The sequence below is a fragment of the Paramisgurnus dabryanus genome, chromosome 4, assembly GCF_030506205.2.
Source record: "Paramisgurnus dabryanus chromosome 4, PD_genome_1.1, whole genome shotgun sequence".
Classification (NCBI taxonomy): domain Eukaryota; kingdom Metazoa; phylum Chordata; class Actinopteri; order Cypriniformes; family Cobitidae; genus Paramisgurnus; species Paramisgurnus dabryanus.
Genome location: NC_133340.1, coordinates 18545169 through 18569250, shown reverse-complemented (window position 1 = coordinate 18569250; position 24082 = coordinate 18545169). Strand labels below are relative to the sequence as shown.

Sequence of the window (24082 nt, the reverse complement as noted above, 5' to 3'; positions counted from 1 at the left end):
ACTTCACATATGTGCTCTGGGGACACCAAAGATTTATTTTAAGAGAAAGATTGTAGCTTTTAACTCTGTTTCAGTGTTACTTTTTAACTCTCTTTAAGTTTGGGACAATATGTACACCCAGTAGAGTTGGTGTAACTGGGGATTTTGCTGTGTGGTCACATGAATTGAATGACAGCGTTTCAGGTGTTTTTCCAACTCTGAAAACATGTTCTTACATTCATATATTTTACCCTTTTTCTCATAAAAAGATTATCTGAATTAAGAAATAATAATCTCTCTTATTTAAAGTTTAGCTGGTTTTGACAGAGAAGAGCAAAAGGTCATAAAGAAAGTTTGTATTTTTGACAGAAATGCAATTTATGTCTGCATTATCACCTTACAATTTGCAGGGATATATTTTTCTTTATGTAATTCAAAGAAGAGAGGATTGACAATTCTCAGAAGAAATAAAATTTCAATTATCATAAATAAGAAATATAGTTGGCAGAGAGGATCTGTGTATATTATAATCAGTATTCCATAAACAAGGCAATACCTCAGGCAGTCCAAAATTGTTGTCAAACCACCGATTGAAGCACTCCAGAGCCTTCTTGCGAACATTCTCATCTGAGCCTCGATAGTACACTCGAACAAGTCTTTCATAAAACCTCTCCGGGAGGATACTGGTCATCTGTTTGTACAAAGGATGTCAGTTAGAAAAGTTATGCAGCTTTACCAAAAATGCCAAAATTTAATAACATTTTGGCATGCTACATGACCTCACTATGGTCCCTGTTTAAATCTGTACTTTTCAATTCAATAGTTAGATTTATCATCCAATTTTTTTTATACTGACATGGAGGCCAAGTCAATGACATTGCATTGTTTAATACAGGCCAAGATATCATATTTTGTGTATTTACTGCACATTTTGACAAATGTAGTAATTAAGTTATACAAGCTATTTGCACACTCTACACAGTATATATTCAATGGTATGGGGTACTATTTTGATCAAGGGTGCCCAACCCTACTTCTGGAGATCTACTGTTCTGCAGAGTTCATGTACCTCTGGGGATTTTGCTGTGTTAATTTGGTTTTATTTATGTGGGTGTTTTTACTGTTTTATTGTTTGGCCTGCCTGTTTTATCTTTTGATTTTGTTCAGCACTTTGGTCAGTTCTGCTGAGACAAATGTGTAACAGTATATTAATAAACTTTACTTGCTTACTTCCTAGGGGTGGGGCGAGGACTAGAATTGAAAACCCCTGGTTTAATATGTCTTTCTTATATGAGAACTCATAACGTGTACTGTTTAACATTTGTTTTGTTCAGTTTAATAGAGCACATGTACCTCATGCTTAGTAATCTTGAAGGCTTTTGTGGGTTCTCTTTTATTGTAGAAGTAGACATTTTCAGTGAGGTCTTTTCCTTTCATGCCGTGATCCATTTTAACCATCTAGATGAGAGGACATTTCCAAGTAAATAACTCCAACAGAGAGGTACATTTAAAATATAACCTGAACATACAGCAACATACATCAACCACAAAATCTTCTGGTTTCATGTTTGGGTTCAATTCTTTCGCTGCCTTGCTCCAACCATTCTGTAGTACTTCCTGTAAAGTTTGAAAAGATCAGGGTTAGTTTGATTTGAATTCAAAAGCTAATAAAGTAAAAAATATAATTTACTGAACATGTTTTTTGCTGAAGGTCATATAGACCAAATGCCCACAGAGCAATGTTGTTCCGGCCCAGCTCCAGCCCACACAACCAGTTTTCCTCGGCCCACATACAACGAAGAATGACAGCCCTACAATGGCCCAGTTCTGGATTACAGACAATAGCATATACAGTATTGTTCAAACTAATAGCAGTACAATGTGACTAACCAGAATAATCAAGGTTTTTAGTATATTTTTTTATTGCTACGTGGCAAACAAGTTACCAGTAGGTTCAGTAGATTCTCAGAAAACAAATGAGACCCAGCATTCATGATATGCACGCTCTTAAGGCTGTGCAATTGGGCAAGTAGTTGAATTAGTTGAAAGGGGTGTGTTCAAAAAAATAGCAGTGTGGCATTCAATCACTGAGGTCATCAATTTTGTGAAGAAACAGGTGTGAATCAGGTGGCCCCTATTTAAGGATGAAGCCAACACTTGTTGAACATGCATTTGAAAGCTGAGGAAAATGGGTCGTTCAAGACATTGTTCAGAAGAACAGCATACTTTGATTAAAAAGTTGATTGGAGAGGGGAAAACCTATAAAGAGGTGCAAAAAATTAAAGGCTGTTCAGCTAAAATGATCTCCAATGCCTTAAAATGGAGAGCAAAACCAGAGAGACGTGGAAGAAAACGGAAGACAACCATCAAAATGGATAGAAGAATAACCAGAATGGCAAAGGCTCAGCCAATGATCACCTCCAGGATGATCAAAGACAGTCTGGAGTTACCTGTAAGTACTGTGACAGTTACAAGACGTCTGTGTGAAGCTAATCTATTTTCAAGAATCCCCCGCAAAGTCCCTCTGTTAAAAAAAAGGCATGTGCAGAAGAGGTTACAATTTGCCAAAGAACACATCAACTGGCCTAAAGAGAAATGGAGGAACATTTTGTGGACTGATGAGAGTAAAATTTTTCTTTTTGGGTCCAAGGGCCACAGGCAGTTTGTGAGACAACCCCCAAACTCTGAATTCAAGCCACAGTACACAGTGAAGACAGTGAAGCATGGAGCATGATATGGGCATGTTTCTCCTACTATGGTGTTGGGCCTATTTATCGCATACCAGGGATCATGGATCAGTTTGCATATGTTAAAATACTTGAAGAGGTCATGTTGCCCTATGCTGAAGAGGACATGCCCTTGAAATGGTTGTTTCAACAAGACAATGACCCAAAACACACTAGTAAACGGGCAAAGTCTTGGCTCCAAACCAACAAAATTAATGTTATGGAGTGGCCAGCCCAATCTCCAGACCTTAATCCAATTGAGAACTTGTGGGGTGATATCAAAAATGCTGTTTTTCTGAAGCAAAACCAAGAAATGTGAATGAATCATGGAGTGGAATAACAGCTGAGAGGTGCCACAAGTTGGTTGACTCCATGCCACACAGATGTCAAGCAGTTTTAAAAAACTGTGGTCATACAACTAAATATTAGTTTAGTGATTCACAGGATTGCTAAATCCCAGAAAAAAAAATGTTTGTACAAAATAGTTTTGAGTTTGTACAGTCAAAGGTAGACACTGCTATTTTTTTGAACACACCCCTTTCAACTAATTGCCCAATTGCACAGCCTTAAGAGCGTGCATATCATGAATGCTGGGTCTTGTTTGTTTTCTGAGAATCTACTGAACCTACTGGTAGCTTGTTTGCCACGTAGCAATAAAAAATATACTAAAAACCTTGATTATTCTGGTTAGTCACATTGTACTGCTATTATTTTGAACAATACTGTAACTGGCCCAGACCTGGGCCAGAACAGTCCCTACAAACAAGCCTACGATGGCCCTTGCATGGGCAGCCCTCACTTAGCCCCCAGGAAGCTCTTATGAAGCGAAATCCCCAGAGTTAAATAAACACTGCTGGATGTATATATTGTCCCAATCTTACAGAGTGTTAAAAAGTAATACTGAAGCAGAATTAAAAGCTCTGTTATCCTCTCTCTCACCATCTCTGTCTGAAACCTAAAATTGCATTTTACATCTTACTTGTAGAGTCATTTTCATACTTTAGGTTTAGATTTTGTTTAATTTAAAGTCATCCGTATTGTGATCAGTGTTTGTTTTAGTTGGACTTGACTCTTGACTCTTCCCTTATTTAGTTTTTTGACTGCTTTAACTTTGTGTTGTAAAGACATGTTGTTTACAGCAGGGAAGAGACAATAGAGCAATTCTTTGATGGTGGTTAGCACTGTTAATAAAATCTAAACATCATCAACTAGAAAACATATGTATTAACTTAAAGGGGACATATTATGAAAATTTGACTTTTTCCATGTTTAAGTGCTATAATTGTGTCCCCAGTGCTTCTATCAACCTAGAAAATGTTAAAAAGATCAACCCAATAACTTAGTTTTGGAAAACCATTTTCTGCAAGCATGTGAAAAATAGGTCATTTTAATTTGGCCCTTATTGTGATGTCAGAATAAGGTAATACCGCCCTCTTTATCTGCACTATCCAACCACAGCACAACCATTTAGTATGGAGAGAAAGAGAGAGATAAAATATTTCACAGCACAATTGAGTTTCAATTGCAACAAACCACCATCATTGTGATCAGTGGTTGCACTTCATCCGCTCATTTGCATTTTAAATGACACACCCAAAACGGCACACTTTTGCTCAGACCTATTTTAGACTTAGTTTTCATCTTTAAAAAAATCTCATAATATGTCCCCTTTAATGTTTGAACACTTATCAGAAGCATCTTTTTCTGACAATAAAGTGATACTACAGTATGAGATCCTGCTCTCTCATAGCAGTTTGTTATTCTGAAGAATTTTGAAAAACTGACACTCAAAATTAACCGGTTTGTTATGTAGACACACAAACATCAAGAATTAGAGTATGAATCTCAACCATGGTGACAAAGAAAATAGTAGAAAGTTAATTATTTATCCATGCTGCAGTGCATGATGGGAGTCCTGGATGAGATTTGTAATTTGTTGATACCCAGCAGCATGCATTGCAGCATGAAGTGTTTAATTTTATTGTCACCATCATTGTGATTCATACTCTGATTCTTGATGTTTGTGTGATTGACAATTTGTCAGTTTTTAACATTTTCAATGGTTGTTTGCTATCTGGCACCCCACTTGGATTATATGCAAGTTCATAATAGTTATTTTGCTGTAAGCTTGTTAGCTGTAAGACATCAACTGCAAAATACATTTAAATGTAAACATGTATTTCAATAGAGTTATTATCACTACTATTTTAATTGTAAAGCATCTTTTACATTATAAACAATTTAATTCACTTTCCACAGTTTCACTTGTACACAGTTCTCCTACCAGTGTGATGCCCTTGCTGTCTGGTAGTGTGGCCTCTTTTATAAACTTTGGCAGACGTCTCTTGGCGATATTCTCCAATATTTTTCTGGCTTCCTCCAGCTTCTTTTTGGTATCCTCTGGTAGTGTTTGATCCAAGTCAGTATCCAAGATCTTCTCCAAAATATGGTCTGTTAGTACAGGATAATTTTAAAATACAACAGAAGATGTATCATAATAAGATATCCCCCAATCCTTTACTTTATTTAGTGCCACATTAATGCTTTCAGCTGACCTGTCAGTCCTGTGTATTTATCCAGTGACTCTATGGCATTGGAAATCTTAAAGTAGGCATCAGCTTCTAACAGGGCATCGTTAATCCTAATATAAAAAGAAACTCATCCCAGTAAACACGTGAGCTCACGTGATGATCACATTGACATCACGTTATTCTAATACTGTGATACAGTCCCAGCCAACATTGCGTGGTTGGGCCAATGTAGGCCCCATATGGGCTTGCAATATGGGCCCCAAGTTGATTTGTCTACAAGTTCCATGCTGGCCCCATCTGACTTAGCCCACATAACCCTTCTGTAGAAACTAAAGCCAATGTGGACTAAACCAAAGCCAAGTTTGGGTGTGGATGGGTTGAAAAAGTGATGAAGTTAATTAGATAACACCTGCCGTTCATAAACAAATCACTAAAGAAAGATAAACAAGAAGAGAAAAAAAAGAGAAAAGACCAGCAGAACCACATCAACTACAAAAAATTAAAGAAAAACTTCTCGGTGGAGCCAATGTAGACAGCAAAATCACCAGAGTTAAAGGCGCAAAAGAGGATGTTTCCGCCGACTGAGAATCCAAAGACCGTTACTGAGTTTTTTAAATGAGCGCATGCGTAAGAACAGCATCCCTCCTTCACAGCTCATTTCCAGGGAACGCCTTCCAAAACTCGTGCACGGGTATTTGAACACGAGTGTTTGTTTACCACTGGCATGTGCTGTGTCGCGCGACTCGCGTCAGTGGATTCATTATGTGAAATTATATGATAATAAACACATAAGACGTAAAGTTAGATCATTCAACGCTACTCCCATTTCAACTAGCATTTAGCAGACTGGTCACTGCCTTACAACTACAGTACAAGAACTACCTCAATATACCTGAATAACAGTACAACAATAATTATTCCCCAAAGGAAGAATAATCACTGTTACCTGTCGGGAAGAATTTTAGCGAACTGCGCGTCTGTCTTGACACCTCTTCATTGCTCTCCAGTGTTGAAATGTTTCTCCAATAACGACTCTGGTTACATTAAGTTATGTTCTTCTGACAATTTTCTCCTCTTCTCAGCGACTTAAAAAAGTCTTTCTTTTACGTCCTCCTTCGGGTTTCTTCTCTTCCGTGGTGCAAATTCAAGGAGGAAAGCAGGATCGACAATGAAAACAAAGCAAAACTTAAGACGGAGTTTCATGCGCTATGCGCATCCGTCACTCGTGTAAAGTTACTGGAGCGTGCACGTCCCTCACAAGGAACGTAATGGCAGTGATTGACAAGCCAGAGGGCCAATCGCTCATGCGATGATTACGTCAACGAGTGGCTGATGTTTTTAAGGCCCTACCTTATAGACAGATGACATATATTAAATTTATTACTTTCAGTGCTCCTAATAAATAGTCTTTTATCATTTAATAAAGACAGTTTTAAGTAATATTGAAAAAATTTATTAAACAAACATCCTCTTTTCCACCTTTAAAGGGCCCATGGTATGAACATGTTAGCATTGCCACTTTGTTGGTGAATTTTTTTACACCTTATTAGAACGACAAAATCTTATTCCACTGAGATGAAGATGAAGGGAACCATGTTTTTTAACTAAATAAAAGTGGCTTGGGGGTAAGATTGACCCCAAGGGACTTATTAGGGTTAAAGGACCCATGGCATGAACATGTTAGCATTGCCACTTTGTAGGTGTGAGCAAAAATTTGTCGTTTTGGGTGTGTCCTTTAAAATGCAAATGAGCTGATGAAATTCAAACACTGATCACAATAATGGTGACTTTAAATCCAACATCTAAACCTAAGTTTATAAATAACTCTACAAGTTAGATGTAAAATGCAATTTTAGGTTTCAAACAGAGATTGTGTGAGAGAGGATAAAGTTACAGATTAACTCTTAATTTAATTTGTGTGGAACACTGAGCAGCATTAATTTAACACTGGGGATTTTGCTGTACACATTGGCTATCCCAAGAAATATTTATAGAGTGTTTTTAGTTGTTGTGTTTTTTCTGGTCTTTTCTCTTTATTCTCTTCTTGTTCATCTTTCTTTAGTTATTCTGTTTATTAACAGCAGGTATTTATCATTAATGGTCAATCATCATTTCATTCATCTCTTCATTATCTAATTAACTTCATCACTTCTTCAACCCAACCACACCCACCCATATTTGGCTTTGGCTTAGTCCACATTGGCTTTTGTATAAGGTTCATGTGGGCTAAGTTAGATGGGGCCAGCATGGATCTTGCGGACAAGTATGGTGCCTACATTGTGTTGCCCATACATGTGGGCTTGGTAGGGCCAAAGTCATTATTGTATAAACTCATTTGACCAATGAATGCAGTGATAGACTATGATCATTATAATTTTGCTGAAAAGCAAAAATTAATATAAATAATTAATGTTATTATGTGTGTTAAAATTAGACAACTCACATTATCTCAATGATATTGACCGTCTTGTGCTGGTAGGCCTGACGATGCAGATTGTATCGGGTGCAAAACATGTCATAAATATTGTCTCTCTCCTGTAAGAAATAACAATTGACTGGTTTTATAGTGCAACTAAAACGAATACCAATCACCATTTTGGTCACTTTAAATGAAACAAAACATCAACATCTAAACCTAATAAGTGAATTGTTTTCTGCTGCAATATTTTTAAATTCAGAACATTCAAGAAATAACTGAATGTTATAGCGTGAAAATCTGACTTTTTCAATGTTTAAAGGGGACATATTATGAAAATCTGACTTTTTCCATGTTTAACTGCTAAAATTGTGTCCCCAGTGCTTCTATCAACCTAGAAAATCTGAAAAAGATCAACAAAGTAACTAAGTTTTGGTAAACCATTCTTTCCAAGCATGTGAAAAAATAGGCCATTGTAATTTGGCTCCTATTGTGATGTCAGAATAAGGTAATACTGCCCCCTTTATCTGCACTATCCAACCACAGCACAGCCATTTAGTTCAGAGAGAAACAGAGAGAAAAGAAGGACTTGACAGCACAATTGAGTTTCAATTACAACAAACCACCATCATTGTGATCAGTGTTTGCACTTCAGCCGCTCATTTGCATTTTAAATGACACACCCAAAACGGCACACTTTTGCTCAGACCTAGATTAAGACTTAGTTTACATCTTAAAAAAAATATCATAATATGTCCCCTTTAAGTGCTATAATTGACATATGGCTAAGCCACGCCCCCTCCACTCACTCGGACAAACAATCAACATTCGGTGACAGGCACTATGGCAGCTGTGACAGTAGAAGACATTTCACAGGAGGCAATTGATGGTTTTTGGAGACAGAAAGATTATATCATCTCAAAGTTACCAAAAGGGCCTTAACTATGCATTGGAGGGTTTTATTAATAATTTTATTGTGTGATAAAAAGCTTCAGTATTCATTTCCAGGACAAGCCTTTTTACCATCTTTACCAAGAGTAAGTTACCTCTCTGTTAGTTTGGTGCTACAATATTTAGACGAATCATTCAGCACAACATTGATATTACAAATAACATTTGTTATCTCGGTTATTTAAAGATACGTTAATGAAGCTAAGTGACATGATGTACGACGCAGCTAGAAGCTAACGTTAATGTTTTATAATGTTAGGCTAACGTTATGTTAGAGATTTAAAGGGCCCATGGCATGAAAATGTTAGCATTGCCAGTTTGTAGGTGTGAGCAAAAATGTGTTGTTTTGGGTGTGTCCTTTAAAATGCAAATCATCTGATGAAGTGCAAACACTGATCACAATGATGGTGGTCTGTTGCAATTGAAACAATTATTTTTTCTCCCTCTCTTTCTTTCTGCACTAAATGGCAGTGCTTTGGTTGGATAGTGCACATTAAGGAGTGATATTATTACAATAAGAGCTCCTCATGACATCATAAGGAAAGCCAAATTTCAATGACCTATTTTTGCTCACAGCTACAAAGTGGCAATGCTAACATTTTCATGCCATGGCCCCTTAAAAGATAACGCTCAAATACATTGTTGACTTAGCTAAGAACAGATTTAGACATGCGTGTTTAATTTATCCACATTTAGTTGGTGTTGTGGTCTACCGCATAACTTAATCTGGATTAAGCAGACACTTATCTCGGTTGAGATGTGGCTTGGGAAAGGGTTAAAGTTCATCTAAGATTTTGTCTGTAGTTCAGTTGTACTTGTGTTTGAATGCTCTCTATTTCATCATTAATGTTCATTCATCATGTTATTATTTAAGTGTCACTTTTTAACTCTGTAAAATGGACTCATGTAGACACTAACTTACCCTGATGTTGTTTTGTATTTGTTTGTATTATACAAACTATGTGCCTGGTCTCCTTTTAAGATATTGTAAGATATAATTAAAAATTATAGTAGTTAATGAAATTCAAAAAGTTGTTTACATGCTCATAGAGACAGAGTGCAGCGCGTCTTAACCTGAAAACCAAAACCATGCCCACCGGCTGGAAAACAATCCAAATGTCTCCTTTGACTTTGTATTGCAAGAGGCTGACTTCTTGTCATTTTTGGCTTATATAAAAAACAGAATAATGCCTAAAAGCTGCTGTGTGACTAGATGTACAGCTAACAAGCCAAAAAACTCAGAATTAAGTTTTTATAAGCTGTCAACCCCAAAATAACAAGCGTTTAAAGACACAAAAGTGGAAACAGGTAACCTTTCAATAGAACTGAGTCCACTAGAGTGAAACGTAGTCTGTGATCCAATTTTTTATCCTTAAAGGCTGGGTTTTATGACTCGAAACAAGCAATTAAATCAGTGGTTCTCAACTCCAGTCCTCGGGACCCACTGCTCTGCACATTTTTTGATGTCTCTCATATCTGACACACTCAGTTCAGTTCATGGAATCTATCCTAACGAGCTGATGATCTGAATCAGGTGTGTTAAATAAGGGAGACATGCACAATATGCAGAGCAGTGGGTCCCGAGGACTGGAGTTGAGAACCACTGAATTAAAGAAACAAAAGTGGAAACAGGCAACTTTTCATAGTACTCCTATTAGTAGAACTGCGCCCACTAGGGGTAAACCTAGTTGGCGATCCACTTTTTTCTCCTTAAAGGGGTCATATTATGAGATTTTTTAAGATGTAAAATAAATCTTTGGTGTCCCCAAAGTGCTTAAGTGAGGTTTTAAATCAACATACCCCACAGATAATACATTACAGTATGTTAAATTTCAAATTTGTAGGCCTGAGCAAAAGTGTGCCATTTTTGGGTGTGTCTTTTAAAATGCAAATGAGCAGATGAAGTGCACACACTGATCACAATAATGGTGGTTTGTTGTAATTGAAACTCAATTGTCCTGTCAGTATTTTTTCTTTCTCTCTTTCTCTCTGCACTATGGCAGTGCTGTGGTTGGATAGTGGAGATAAAGGGGGCGGTATTATTATAATTTGCCTCGCTACCTACCTCACAAAACAGGCGAAATCTGAACAACCTAATTTTTCACATGCTTGCATTAAATGGCTTACACAAACAAAATTACTGGGTTGATCTTTATCACATTTTCTAGGTTGATAGAAGCACTGGGGACCCAATTATAACACTTTCACGCTATGACCCCTTTAAAGGCTGGGATTTACGGCTCAACAGCTTATAAAAACTTATTTCTGGTTTTTTTTGGCTTGTTAGCTGTACATTTTGTCACACAGCAGGTTTAGGCATTATTCTGTTTTTTATATAAGCCAGAAATGACAAGGAGGCGGCCTTTCGCAATACAAAGTCAATGGAGATGGTTGGATTTTTTTCCCCCCGGTGGGCGTGTTTTTCAAATTTGCATAACTGCGCTCTGTCTCTATATATTTTACAGCGATTTTCTGGCAATCACATCTGCATTTTACCATTAAAAAATAAGAGTTTTTAAACAGTAAATAAATCAATGAAATTCAGTATACAAATAAGATTTGTAAAATTTACAAAAATTCGCTGTAACGCATACAACCTGTTGTTGTTTTTTACTGCTTTAATTTGTATTTTTTACAGAACCTTTCTGTAACCACAGCTGCCAGTATAACTTGTAAAAACTAAGGATTTTTTATTGAGAGAGAGAGAGAGAGAGAGAGAGAGAGAGAGAGAGAGAGAGAGAGAGAGAGAGAGAGAGAGAGAGAGAGAGAGAGAGAGAGAACGTTCTGATCAGACGCACTGAATATGAGCTCCCAATAATTAATATAATTTACTGCTGTTATTCAAGGTAAAACTTTGAAAACTTGTGAAAACCTGTGTTTAAAACTGCTACAAGCAAAAAGGAAAGAAAAAAGAGACGGCATTATAAGTTTTAGCCGTTTCAGTCATTAAATCGCTTTGGCGGAGATCAGCAGCGGAGCGCAGGCGCTCGTCAATACAGACGGACAGACGGAAACAGCGCAACTCACTGATCAAACAACACAGCGCTGAAATATCTCATCTATCAAGATACATTAATAAGTCATTTCCTGAACAAGAATTAGTTTTACATTTTATTTTTTATTATTTATTATTGTTTACATTATAAAGAATAACGGTCAATAACGGACGCATTCAGCGGTTACCATGGAGATCATTTATCCTGCCGACATCAAAGCGGAGAAAAGAAAAGCGTTTAAACACACACTGCTACAAGATAACCCAGAATGTCTTTATGCAGACCTGACATCTCAAGAGAAAAAGACCAATCTCATCCTATACACAAACAGATCACAAATATGGAAAAACATCATTAATAATTATTTTCCTTACACTAAGAAGAAAGGGATCTGTAAAGGCAGTCAGATCTGCATTTATGAATCAGCTGATCACTCATCCCATTACCAAACCATTAATCTTTACAACAGTGGAATGATTTTAATTCAAGGAAATGAAGCAAGTTTACAGGCTTTTGAAGATGCATTTCCCCACATTAAAGAGAGAGTTGAGATTGAAACCCAGAGTAATGTTGAGGAGGAATCTGAAGAAGAGAATGAACCAATGCCGTGTTCTTCTGTCAACATATCTTCTGCTCCTTCTGATGTAGTGATGGTCACAAACACATCCACTTATCTTCAATGTCTCCCTGAGAAAATCACTCTCTTAGAAATGGAGGTGTCAGAATTAAAACAGCTAATTCTTTGCCGCCCAGATGAATTTACTCTAAAAAATCTTATGGCTGAGATTAAAGATCTGCAAAACAGCAACATCAATCTTAGGGCTGAAATTACAAAAATGAAAGAGGACATAACACAGAGAGAAAGAAATCTTGAGAGAAATATTGAAGAGCTGAATGAAAAGCTGAAAGAACAACATAAAGACAAAGAAAGTGAACATGCTAACAACAGCACAGAAGATGTTGAACTGTACGAGGAAATGACATCACACAACACAATAACAACAGACACAGAAAACAGCCATGTTAATGAGACCACCGATATGCAGCCCCCTATCCAAAGATCACCAGAGACAGCTCAGGCTTCAGTAGTTCTGATGATGGACTCAAACGGTAAAAACCTGAATCCCAGGAAACTTTTCCCCAGACAGCGAGTTTTAGCTCTCCGCTGCAGAAACACAGACCGTGCTCGTGAACTGCTCTCTACAGATGAACTTGGCAACCCTCAGTATATCATCATTCATACAGGTACAAATGACCTTCACAGTTTAAAAGAAGGAACAGCCCAGGCTATGTATGAGATGGCAGTGAAAGCCTCACAGACATTTCCCACTACACGTGTGCTGATCTCCACTTTGCTCCCACGCCACGACTTACCTCCATCTGTAATCGAAGAGATCAATGAAGAGATTTATCGCACCTGCTCCAGTCTGCCCAATGTACATCTAGTTCATCATAGCTCTATAAGACTCTGGCACCTGTATGATGGTCTTCATTTGAACCAAGATGGCATCAAGATATTTGCCAAATCAATCAAAGATGTTGCCTATGGGCGTTCACCCACACCTGGCTATAGAGGAGCAGGACCTTCTCAGTCAAAACCATCACAAGTCCTCCACAGACAACACATACCTTCACGATGGACTCGGAGACAACAAGGGAGACAACCCTTTGCTGAAGCACGACCCCACCATCCTCCACCTGTGCAGACCCAGCAGACACTGAGCTACATCCACCATCCTCAATATGCGCCAACTCAACAGATTCTGAGCCACGCCCAGTGTCCTCCACCAGAGTCGACCATACAGCATCTGAGCTATGTCCACAGTCCTAAAACTAGTTATATCCAGGAGAAATCGAGCTACGTTCACCGTCCTCAGCCTGAGCCGACCCAACAGACTCTGACCCATGCCCAGTGTCCTCCACCAGAGTCAACCCTACACAATCTGAGCCACGTCCACCATCCTCAAACTGGGCCGACTCAGCAGAAATCGAGCTATGTCCACCGTCCTCCACCTGAGACCCAGCAAACTCAGAGCTACAATTGGTGTCCTCCACCTGGGCCGACCCAACAGAAACTGAGCTACGCCCAGGTATTAGCACAACAGCAGCCCTCCTCACCATCAGCCCATGAACTTAACTCTGCTGATGTGGGGGAAATTAAACATCTGCTACATCTTCTGTGCAACAAAATGTTTAATTAGAAATGCACATTTCATAATTTAGTTCATATCACTCAATATGTCAAAAAATCAATACGTTTCATTGAATGTGCACTATCTTATTATTAATATTATTATTATTTATTTATTTATTTTTGATCATTTTAATGTACTAGAGGTTCTTAGTTTTTGCCTTCAGATAAACAGCAGTATTTTAATCACTTCACATTTAAAACTGTTAAATATTAGCTTTTGGAATATTCAGGGTTTGTGCTCTAAAACATTTGGATTGAAAAGCACAAACTCAGATTTTTTGGATAACATTGGAAATGTTGATATATTGATACTAACAGAAACTTGGTGTCGATCGGATGTGTGCACTCAATGTCCCACAGGTTACTCTGAGATTATAATTCCTTCATGGAAACTTAACACAATACATTGTGGCAGAGACTCTGGAGGTTTAATTATATGGATAAAAACTGGTCTTACCTCTTTTATAACACCAGTACAGCAGGGCACAAACCACATATGGTTAAAATTGGATAAGAGCTTGGGAATACTGAATGAACATTTATTTATCTGTGGTATTTATATTCCTCCAGCAGACTCTCCATATCATGATGATGACATTTTTCATACATTACAAAAAGAAGTTTATCAATTTCAGACTATGGGGAAAATATTACTTTGTGGGGATTTAAATGCTAGAACTGGTTCAGAACTTGACTACATTGATAATTCAGGAGATAAACATCTGTTCACTCAAATACCCCACGATTTGTTCAACTCTTTACCCAGAAGAATGAACCAGGATACAGTTATAAATAGGAATGGTAAAGAAATAGCCAATCTCTGTCAAACTTTGGGTCTTTATATTCTTAATGGCAGAATCAAAGGTGATTCCTGTGGACAATTTACTTATAGTTCAAATCTGGGGAACAGTGTTGTTGATTATGCAATATCTAATATAAACCCCTCCCACTTCAGCTCATTTAACATCCAAGCTCAATCACCACTGTCTGATCACAACCAGATCAATGTTATAATTAAAGGTGAAAACATCCAAATAAGAAAAAGAACTAAAAAGCCAACTAATTTATATAAACTTAACAAAGCATATAAATGGACTCATAGAACTGCTGAAACTTACACTGAAGCATTGAGGTCAAATGAAATAGTTAATTCACTTATATCATTTATCAACTCATCCTATGAAAATACTCAAAAGGAAATTGATCTTGCAATTAAACATATTAATTACATTTTTGAGAGCATAGCAAGAAAAGCTAATTTAAATAAAATAACATCATATAAACAAAAGTCAAAAGCCAAACAAAAACTTTCAGAAAAATGGTTTGACCATGACTGTAAAACAATGAGACAAGAGCTACGATCCATTTCAAACCAAAAACACAAAGATCCAAAAAACTTAGAATTACGATTAAAATACTCAGAAACACTGAAACTATACAAGAACACACTGAGACAAAAGAAACTGGATTATTATAACAAAACTCTTCAGAGGATTGAAAACACAATTGATCAGAGTGAATTCTGGAGCATGTGGAATAGTCTAGACACCCATAAGCCCCAAGAACCAGCCATACAAGATGGTCAAATTTGGAAAAATTATTTTGAAAGCCTCTATTCCCATCAGTCTACCCCTTTAAATAATCCTTATCAATTAAACATCCTTGAAAAATTAAATGCTCTTGAGTCATGTGTCAAAAACAACCAAAATCCTCTTGATTATCCAATAACCCTCCAAGAATTAAATGAAAAACTAAAATCCCTTAAATCCAATAAATCCTGTGGTCCTGACAATATAAGGAATGAGATGCTAAAAACCAGCTCTCCTGAACTTCGGCATGCACTCCTGAAACTTTTTAACATGATTTTGAGTTCGGGTGTTTTTCCTGAAGTCTGGAATACAGGCCTCATCTCTCCGATCTTTAAAAGTGGAGACAAAACAGATCCAAATAACTACAGAGGAATCTGTGTTAGCAGTAATTTGGGAAAAGTATTCTGTTCGATAATCAACTCAAGGGTTTCTTCATTCTTAAAAGAACACAATGTCATCAGTAAATCTCAAATTGGCTTCCTTCCTAAACACCGAACCACTGATCATATTCATACACTGCACACATTAATAAATCAGCATGTACACAATAAAAAAGAGGGCAAGATATTTGCATGCTTTGTAGATTTTAAAAAGGCCTTTGATTCAATCTGGCATAAAGGATTATTTTATAAAATAATTCAAAGTGGTATAGGGGGTAAAGTATATGACTTAATTAAAAACATATATAACCAAAATAAATGTGCAGTAAAGATTGGACAGAAAAGAACAGAATATTTCTCCCAACAGCGAGGGGTAAAACAGGGCTGTTGTCTTAGTCCAACCTTATTTAACATCTTTATTAATGAATTGGCAGATCGACTAGACAAATCTGAGAGTCCAGGACTACAATTATATGACACTGAGGTCAAATTTTTATTATATGCAGATGACTTAGTAATTCTATCAAACACTCCAGAGGGTCTTCAAAATAAATTAGACATCTTAAACAAATACTGCCAAGACTGGACCCTAGAAGTCAACATACAAAAAACTAAGATTATGATATTTCAGAAAAAACACAGGAACCTGGAACATAAACACATATTTACTTTAAACACCACCAAACTTCAACACACCTCACAATATAATTACCTTGGTCTGGTCTTAACTTCCTCGGGAAATTTCAATTTGGCCATTAAAACTTTACTTTTGAAAGCCCGCAGAGCAATGCATGCCATACGTATGAGATTATTTAAAATAACCATCCCAATCAGAATCTGGACAAAGATCTTTGATAGTGTAATATTGCCTATAGCTTTATATGGCAGTGAGGTGTGGGGTCCTGTAAGTAACCTCAGTCAGGAGGTTTGGGATAAACATCCATTAGAAGGTCTTCATGTTGAGTTCTGCAGAAACATCCTTCGTGTTCACAGAAACACACCCAACAATGCTTGTCGAGCAGAACTGGGCCGTCTTCCTCTAAATTTAACCACTAAGAAAAGAGTTTTAAAGTTCTGGATTCATTTAAAATCTAGTTCTGAAGACACATTACATTTTAAAGCCCTTAAAGCTCAAGAACTGAGTGCTCAGAAAAGTCCTCTTTGTTTAATGGTGTCAGAACTCACAAACCAAACCTTCAACATCACAACACCTTATAATCCTGGAAAAATAAAAGAAATAATGTCTAGAGAGAAACAGACATACATACAACACTGGGAAGAAGAAACAAAAGGTCAAAGTCGTCTCCAATGCTATCTGAGACTAAATAGAGAGTATTGTCTGGCTGAATATCTGGTCACAGTAAGAAACATAAATCACAGAAGTTTACTAACTAAATACAGACTTAGTGACCACCAGCTGGCCATAGAAATAGGTAGACATAGAAAAACCTGGTTACTTAAAGAAGAGCGTTTATGTAATGAATGCACATCAGGAGAAGTTGAGACAGAAGAACATTTCCTTCTCCAATGTAATAAATATCAATCTTTAAGAGATTTGCTGTACAATCAAATACAGGAGATTATTCCTGAGTTTTTGTCAATTGGTGAAAATGAGAAATTAAAAATCTTACTTGGTGAAGGACCTACTGCTTCTTTAGTGGCACTTTATATTTATAACTGCCACAAACTCAGAGGGACTGAGTGACACATCCATATTGTATTCATTTGTATAAATATATATGTTATGTTTTTGTTATGTTTTATGTTGTTTTGTTTTATGCAATGCTTTGACAATATGTACTCAAGTATGTCATGTCAATAAAGCAATTTGAATTTGAATTTGAATTTGAGAGAGAGAGAGAGAGAGAGAGAGAGAGAGAGAGAGAGAGAGAATTGACAACCATTTCAACAAACCACCATCATTAGCCTTTTTCACACAGTAATTTCTGTAAATTACCATGAATTTACCAACATTAATTTACCAGTAAATACAAAAATGTGCTGTTTACATACGCAGCAACGTTCCATCTTTTTACCAGTAAGATATTTACACATCAGTATAAAAATACTGGTAAACTCGGTGAGAAAGCAGACGTTTCCTCTAAACTCCCTATTAATTTTAAAACTGAGGATTTTGCTGTGTAGTTGTTCAAATGTAAAACAAAATGAATTGAGTAATGCATTAGAAGTTCAATGCACCCAATGCATCAAATATCGTACCTTGTCTCTGAAGCATATGATCTTCCTCTTTCCTCCAGGTTTATCACACACTCGTGTGAGCTTCAGCAGACGTTTATGGTCAAAGCTCTTTGAAATGCCCAGGTGATGACAATCACTGCAAAACACAAGAGTAATGAATCTAATATAAGGATGATAATAGAGAAAACAAAATACTCATAAAATTGAAATGAGTCATTGTACTTGTACTGAAGCCTTGGAAGGAAATTCACACCATTGTTGAATTAGAATTTATTTGCAGTTTTTTAATCATGCAGAAAACAATGATATTATGAATAAAAGTAAAAAAAAAACCTGGTCACTCCATGTGTTTTCTCTGATGGGATAGCTATCTGATTTATTAAAGGGAACATGTCACAAGACTTTTTTAAGATGTCCCCAGAATACATATCTGAAGTTTTAGCTCAAAATTCCATACACTCTCAGAAATAAAGGTACGAAACTGTACCTTTTCTGTCACTGGGGCTGTACCCTTTCAAAAAGTACAGCTTTGCACCTAAGGATTTCATTTTATTTCCTCAGAAATACATTCTGGGACCAAAGAGAGCTTATACCTCAAAAATACATATTAGTATCTCAACCCACTGAGCAAGGCATCTCAAAAAGACGTCATTTCGACGTCCCATGAGGAGCAAGAATGAAAGTTTTTATGACGTCTTTTTATGACGTGTTCTGAACATCCAATATTGATGTCAAGGGGACCTCCACGCAAAGTAAAACTATTTAAAATGTGGCCATTTTAGGCATTATATGTGTATATATAATCTTTATATATGAATAAATGTTCAAAAATATTGCTTTTAGATAACTCCCAAATATACAAGTTCCACCTTAACTGTCTGCGTCTGCAATCTCTCTCTCTCTCTCTCTCTCTCTCTCTCTCTCTCTCTCTCTCTCGGGAGTGTGTGAGTGCGTGTGAGGGTGAACACGGTGAGAGCGTCTGGGCCTTTAATTTCTTTATTGCGTTTTTCCTTTTTCTCTTTCTGAGGCAGGGATGATAAGTAGAGATATTTATTGAACTGGAAAGTGCGCAAAAAGTTTCTTTTATTGAGTGTTTGGAAGTCGCGACGGAGGCGAGATGCCGCCACTTCCTGAGGGGAATGCGGCGTTTCTCTCGCTTCGTCATGGAGTCAGGTGTATGGCTGAACCTGGTGTAACTGTGGAAGATGTGTTGCTTGCGGCTGGGCAACAGATCGGATATGATAATATCTGCTCAGCCTCTCGAATGAATAAGGCGGTGGTGATTTTTGTGAAAGACGAGAACTTGGTTAATCATCTGATAAGCACCGGTGTTATGGTAAGTGGCGCTTATATTACTGTTTCACCGCTGGTCACACCAACCGCTAGAGTTACAATATCAAATGTTCCACCTTTCATTAAGAATAGTGAAATTGAAAGAGCTCTTGCGAGTTATGGGAAGTTTGCTAGTCCAATTAAAATGATACCCTTGGGTTGTAAAAATGAGGCTTTGAAGCACGTGTTGTCATTCAGAAGACAAGTTTTTATGTTTCTGAATGAAACGGAGTTGAATGTTTCTTTCAGAGTAGGGCATGAAGGAAAGTCGTATTTTATATATGCGAGCACAGGGAGTATGAAGTGCTTTGAATGTGGAGACATTGGGCACAAGAGGGTCGCATGTCCACACAAAGCTCAGAACAATGAGAATACGCATCAGCGTTCTAATGATGATGAAGATAATGACAGTAGTGTTGAAGGTGTGGAAATACAACATCAGGTTGTGAGTAAAATAAATCGTCGCGTTAGTGACAGTGAGGTGGGTGAGAGTAGTAGGCCTAGCGATAGGCCCACTGCTATGGTGAGTCAAAACCGAAATACTGAGGAAATAATGGTGGCTGATGAGGATACAGTTATAGCAGAAGTAAGTGAAGAAACTGTTGGTTTGAATGAGTCTGAATCACAACCTAGTACATCGCAGGACCTTGAAATGAATGACAGTGAGATAGCTGATGATGATGCTTGTTCGGATATTTCTGAAATTGGTTCCCAAATAATGGGGGACGTGTATACACTGCAGGAGATAAATGATTTCTTGGATGTAACGTTTGGTAAAGTAGTTGAGGTTAATGATTTTTTTCCAGATGTGGACAAATTTATTGCTTCAGTTACATTGCTACAGAGGACAGTAAGCTATGATGAGCTAAGCAAGAAAAAGAGATTTCGTTTAAAGAAGTTTGTCACGAAATTACGTCAAGGTAAATCCTGCCACTTTGTAAAGAAATGATGAAGCTGCACAGGGTGTCTCTTTCATTAAGCTTGCTTTTTCTGTTTCTATCCCTTTTATATTTTCTTCCTTTCATGGAGTGTTTGAGGGTTGGCTCCTTAAATATTAATGGGGGTAGAGACAGTAAGAAATTAGCAATGGTTTCAGAATTTTTAAAAATTAAACAAGTTAATGTTACTTTTTTACAGGAAACTCACACTGACATAAATAATGAGATAAAATGGGGTATGTGGTGGGATGGAAAGCTCATTTTAAGTCATGGGTCAAATAATAGCGCTGGGGTTGCTATAGGTTTTTCAAAAACCATGAATGTTAATATTTTAAAAGTTGATGAAATTGTGAAAGGGAGGATGTTATTAGCAAAGGTAGAGGTTGGAGGTCTTTTGTTTGTTTTTATTAATGTATATGCCCCGAATATTGGGTCAGAAAGAGTGGCGTTTTTTATGAAACTGAATGAATATTTAAAAAAAATTGATGATGGTGTGTGTATAATTGTAGGAGGGGATTGGAACTGTACTACAGATTTTACCATAGACAGAAATGGTGAAGAACCTCATAACCAATCTTCTTTAGTACTATCCAGAATAATGAATAAAAATGATTTGGTAGATGTATGGAGAGCAAGAAATATGCGGGAAAAACAATATACATGGGTTAAAATTACAGATAATAGGGTATGTGGTGCCAGATTGGACCGCTTTTATTTGGGAAAGATTTGGAACAACAGAGTTATGAATGTTTTTCATTCACCTAATGCCTTTTCAGATCATCATATGGTTGGTTTAGATTTAAGCTTAAAAGAACTGTCAAGACACACACATTATTGGCACTTCAATGTTAAAATACTGCAAGATGTTTTATTTTGTGAAAGATTTACAATGTTTTGGAATGAGTGGAAAGCTAAAAAGAGCTCCTTTGAGAACCTTGCCTTGTGGTGGGAGGTGGGTAAAGCTCAAATAAGAGTTTTTTGTCAGAATTATGCAAAGGGTTCTTCATTACAAATTAAAGAGGCTGTGCAAAAACTGGAAAGAGACATTGTACAGTTAGAAAAAGGACTAATGGACAATCCTATAACTGTGCAGAAAGACCTTTTGAAAAATAAGAGACTGGAACTCGGAACTTTTTTACAGGAACGGACAAAAGGAGCACTGATAAGAGCAAAGTTTTGCTCTATAAAAGACATGGATGCTCCTAGCTCGTATTTTTTTAATTTAGAAAAGAAAAACATTCAACAAAAACAAATGTATCATCTGAAACGTGCAAATGGAACTATAACTTCCGATCCGGTAGAAATAAGAAAAATGGCAGTGGACTTTTATGCAACATTATATGGTAAAGAATCATGTGATTCAAAATGTATTGAGGAATTGCTTCAGGATTTACCAAAGTTAGCAGACGAACAAAAAAAAATGTTGGACAATGAAATTACTTTTAATGAACTTACAGAGGCAATGCAACAGTTGTCCTCAGGTAAGTCTCCAGGAATAGATGGGTTGTCTGTTGAATTTTATAGAAAGTTTTGGAATGTAATAGGAGTAGATTTATATGAGGTGTTTTTAAGTTGTTTTAAAGAAAAGTTGCTTCCTTTAAGTTGTCGACGCGCAGTACTTTCACTGTTACCAAAAAAAGGGGATCTATGCTTATTGAAGAACTGGAGACCACTATCTTTATTATGTCTGGATTATAAAATACTATCAAAGTGTTTGGCGAATAGAATGAAAAAATGTTTACAGTTTTTGGTTGAGAAAGAACAAACATATTGTGTTCCAGAAAGGTCCATTATAGATAACATTTTTGTATTGCGGGACATAGTTGATCTTAGCCATTTAAACAGTAGTAACCTTGGTATTCTATCATTGGACCAGGAAAAGGCATTTGATCGGGTGGACCATGAATATCTTTTTAATGTGTTAAAACATTTTGGGTTTGGTGAAACTTTTATGTCATATGTAAAATTGTTGTATTCAAATGTATTTAGTTTGGTGAAGGCTGGTGGAGGTCTAAGTGCTCCAGTACCTATTGGAAGAGGAATAAGACAGGGCTGTCCATTATCAGGGCAGTTATACAGTTTAATAATTGAACCGCTTTTACTCAGACTTAAAAAAGATTTAAGAGGTGTATTACTTCAAAATGGAGGTGAAAGTATTAAAATGGTTTTATCCGCATATGCAGACGATATTACAGTGTTTATCACAAGGCAAGATGATATTAGAAGTTTAAATGAGAGTATTAAGATTTATGAGAAAGCGTCCACTGCTAAAGTTAATTGGGAGAAGAGCGAGGGTTATATTTTGGGTCAGTGGGATGAGGAAGGATATCCAAAGCTTCCAGGAGGGTTGAAATGGGGAAGGGAAGGTTTAAAGGTGTTAGGTGTTTTTATAGGTAGTGCTCAATATCAGACAAAAAATTGGGAAGGTATGCTGGATAGGGTGTCTGCCCGATTGTCTAAATGGGAATGGCTATTACCAAAATTGTCTTACAGGGGGAGAGTTTTGGTTGCCAACAACCTAGCAGCTTCAATACTGTGGCACAGGTGTATAGCTTTGGATCCACCTGAGGACGTTATATGCGAGATACAAAAGAAATTGGTAAATTTCTTCTGGAGTGGTGAGCACTGGGTCAGGGCATCCGTGATTTATTTGCCAGTTTGTGAAGGAGGACAAGGCTTGGTGGATGTTAAGAGCCGTATCAGTGCTTTCCGACTACAAGCAGCAAAACGTTTTCTTTACCAAAAAGACTTATTATGGACTCATACAGCATGTGCCATTTTACAAAGGACAGACAGCCTTGGTCTTGACAAACATTTGTTTTTAATGAAACTGGAAGATCTGAATCTGTCTGGGATTTCAAATTTTTATCGGACAATGTTTCAGGTGTGGCGAAATGTTTTAAAGGTGGACAGAGACAGAAGCAGTTTTACCCACTGGGTGCACGAGGAACCTTTGTTCTTTAACAGTTTGCTCCAGACAAGACTTTTATCATCTGTAAGTGTGAGAGCATGTCTGCTGAAGAGTGGGGTCGTTAAGATCGGACACCTTATGGATAAAGATGGATGGAAATCCGCAGAAGCCATCAAGGAAATTACTGGTTTTAGATCATTGAGACTTGCATCAAAACTGATTGAGGAAATTTCACAAGTAATACAAAACACTTATGGAGACGTACTAGCAAGAGGAGAATTGATAAACCAGAGTGATGAGAAAGAATTTCCAAGGATTGGCATTTCATCGTATATGTCTGAGGAGAATGAGAGTGAAGTTGCTGATTCAATCTTGAACTTTGAGACTCCTCAATTGGAGTATTTGGACTGTGCTTCAAAGAAAGCTTTATACTTCACAACAGTCAAGGTGATGCATCACAAGTCATTGAAAAGACAAAAAGCGTCAGGATGGATGGGTTTGTTGGGGCCAAACTTCCTTGTTAGAGACAGATGGAGGGCCCTGTATAAACTCCCTGTAGAGAAGCGTACTGCTGACCTGCAGTGGAGGATTATTCACAGGGCAATAGCTACGGACAGACATGTGGCGCATCTGAATCCAGCTGTGGGTGGGCAGTGCAGGTTTTGTGGTGAGGGAGAAGATTTAGAGCATTTGTTTTTAAAATGTCATAGATTGGAGAATCTTTTTGATCTGCTTTCAACTTTGTTTCAGGGTTTTATTGAAGATTTCTCTGACAAAATATTTATAGGAGGATTGAAATATAGTTTTTCAACAAGAAGGAAAATATGCTTGCTGAACTATCTGATAGGGACAGCAAAATTGGCTACATGGATAACAAGAAAAAATAAAGGCTTAGGTTTGGCAGAAACTGACCCAAAAGTAATGTTCATCTGTCTAGTGA

The 24082-nt window shown here is 37.1% G+C and overlaps 1 protein-coding gene across 1 annotated transcript in view; it reads right to left on the bottom strand.

Moving 5' to 3' along the window:
- LOC135750701 (deoxynucleoside triphosphate triphosphohydrolase SAMHD1-like) overlaps nt 1–24082 on the bottom strand; it is a 59428-nt gene that overhangs the window by 4683 nt on the left and 30663 nt on the right. Inside the window, exons 10-16 of the mRNA XM_073814573.1 lie at nt 17983–18097; nt 7680–7771; nt 5261–5346; nt 4990–5156; nt 1519–1596; nt 1333–1437; nt 536–670 (exon numbers count right to left, since the gene is read on the bottom strand). Coding sequence (XP_073670674.1) covers nt 536–670; nt 1333–1437; nt 1519–1596; nt 4990–5156; nt 5261–5346; nt 7680–7771; nt 17983–18097 — 778 coding nt within the window. The remainder of the gene's footprint in view (nt 1–535; nt 671–1332; nt 1438–1518; nt 1597–4989; nt 5157–5260; nt 5347–7679; nt 7772–17982; nt 18098–24082) is intronic.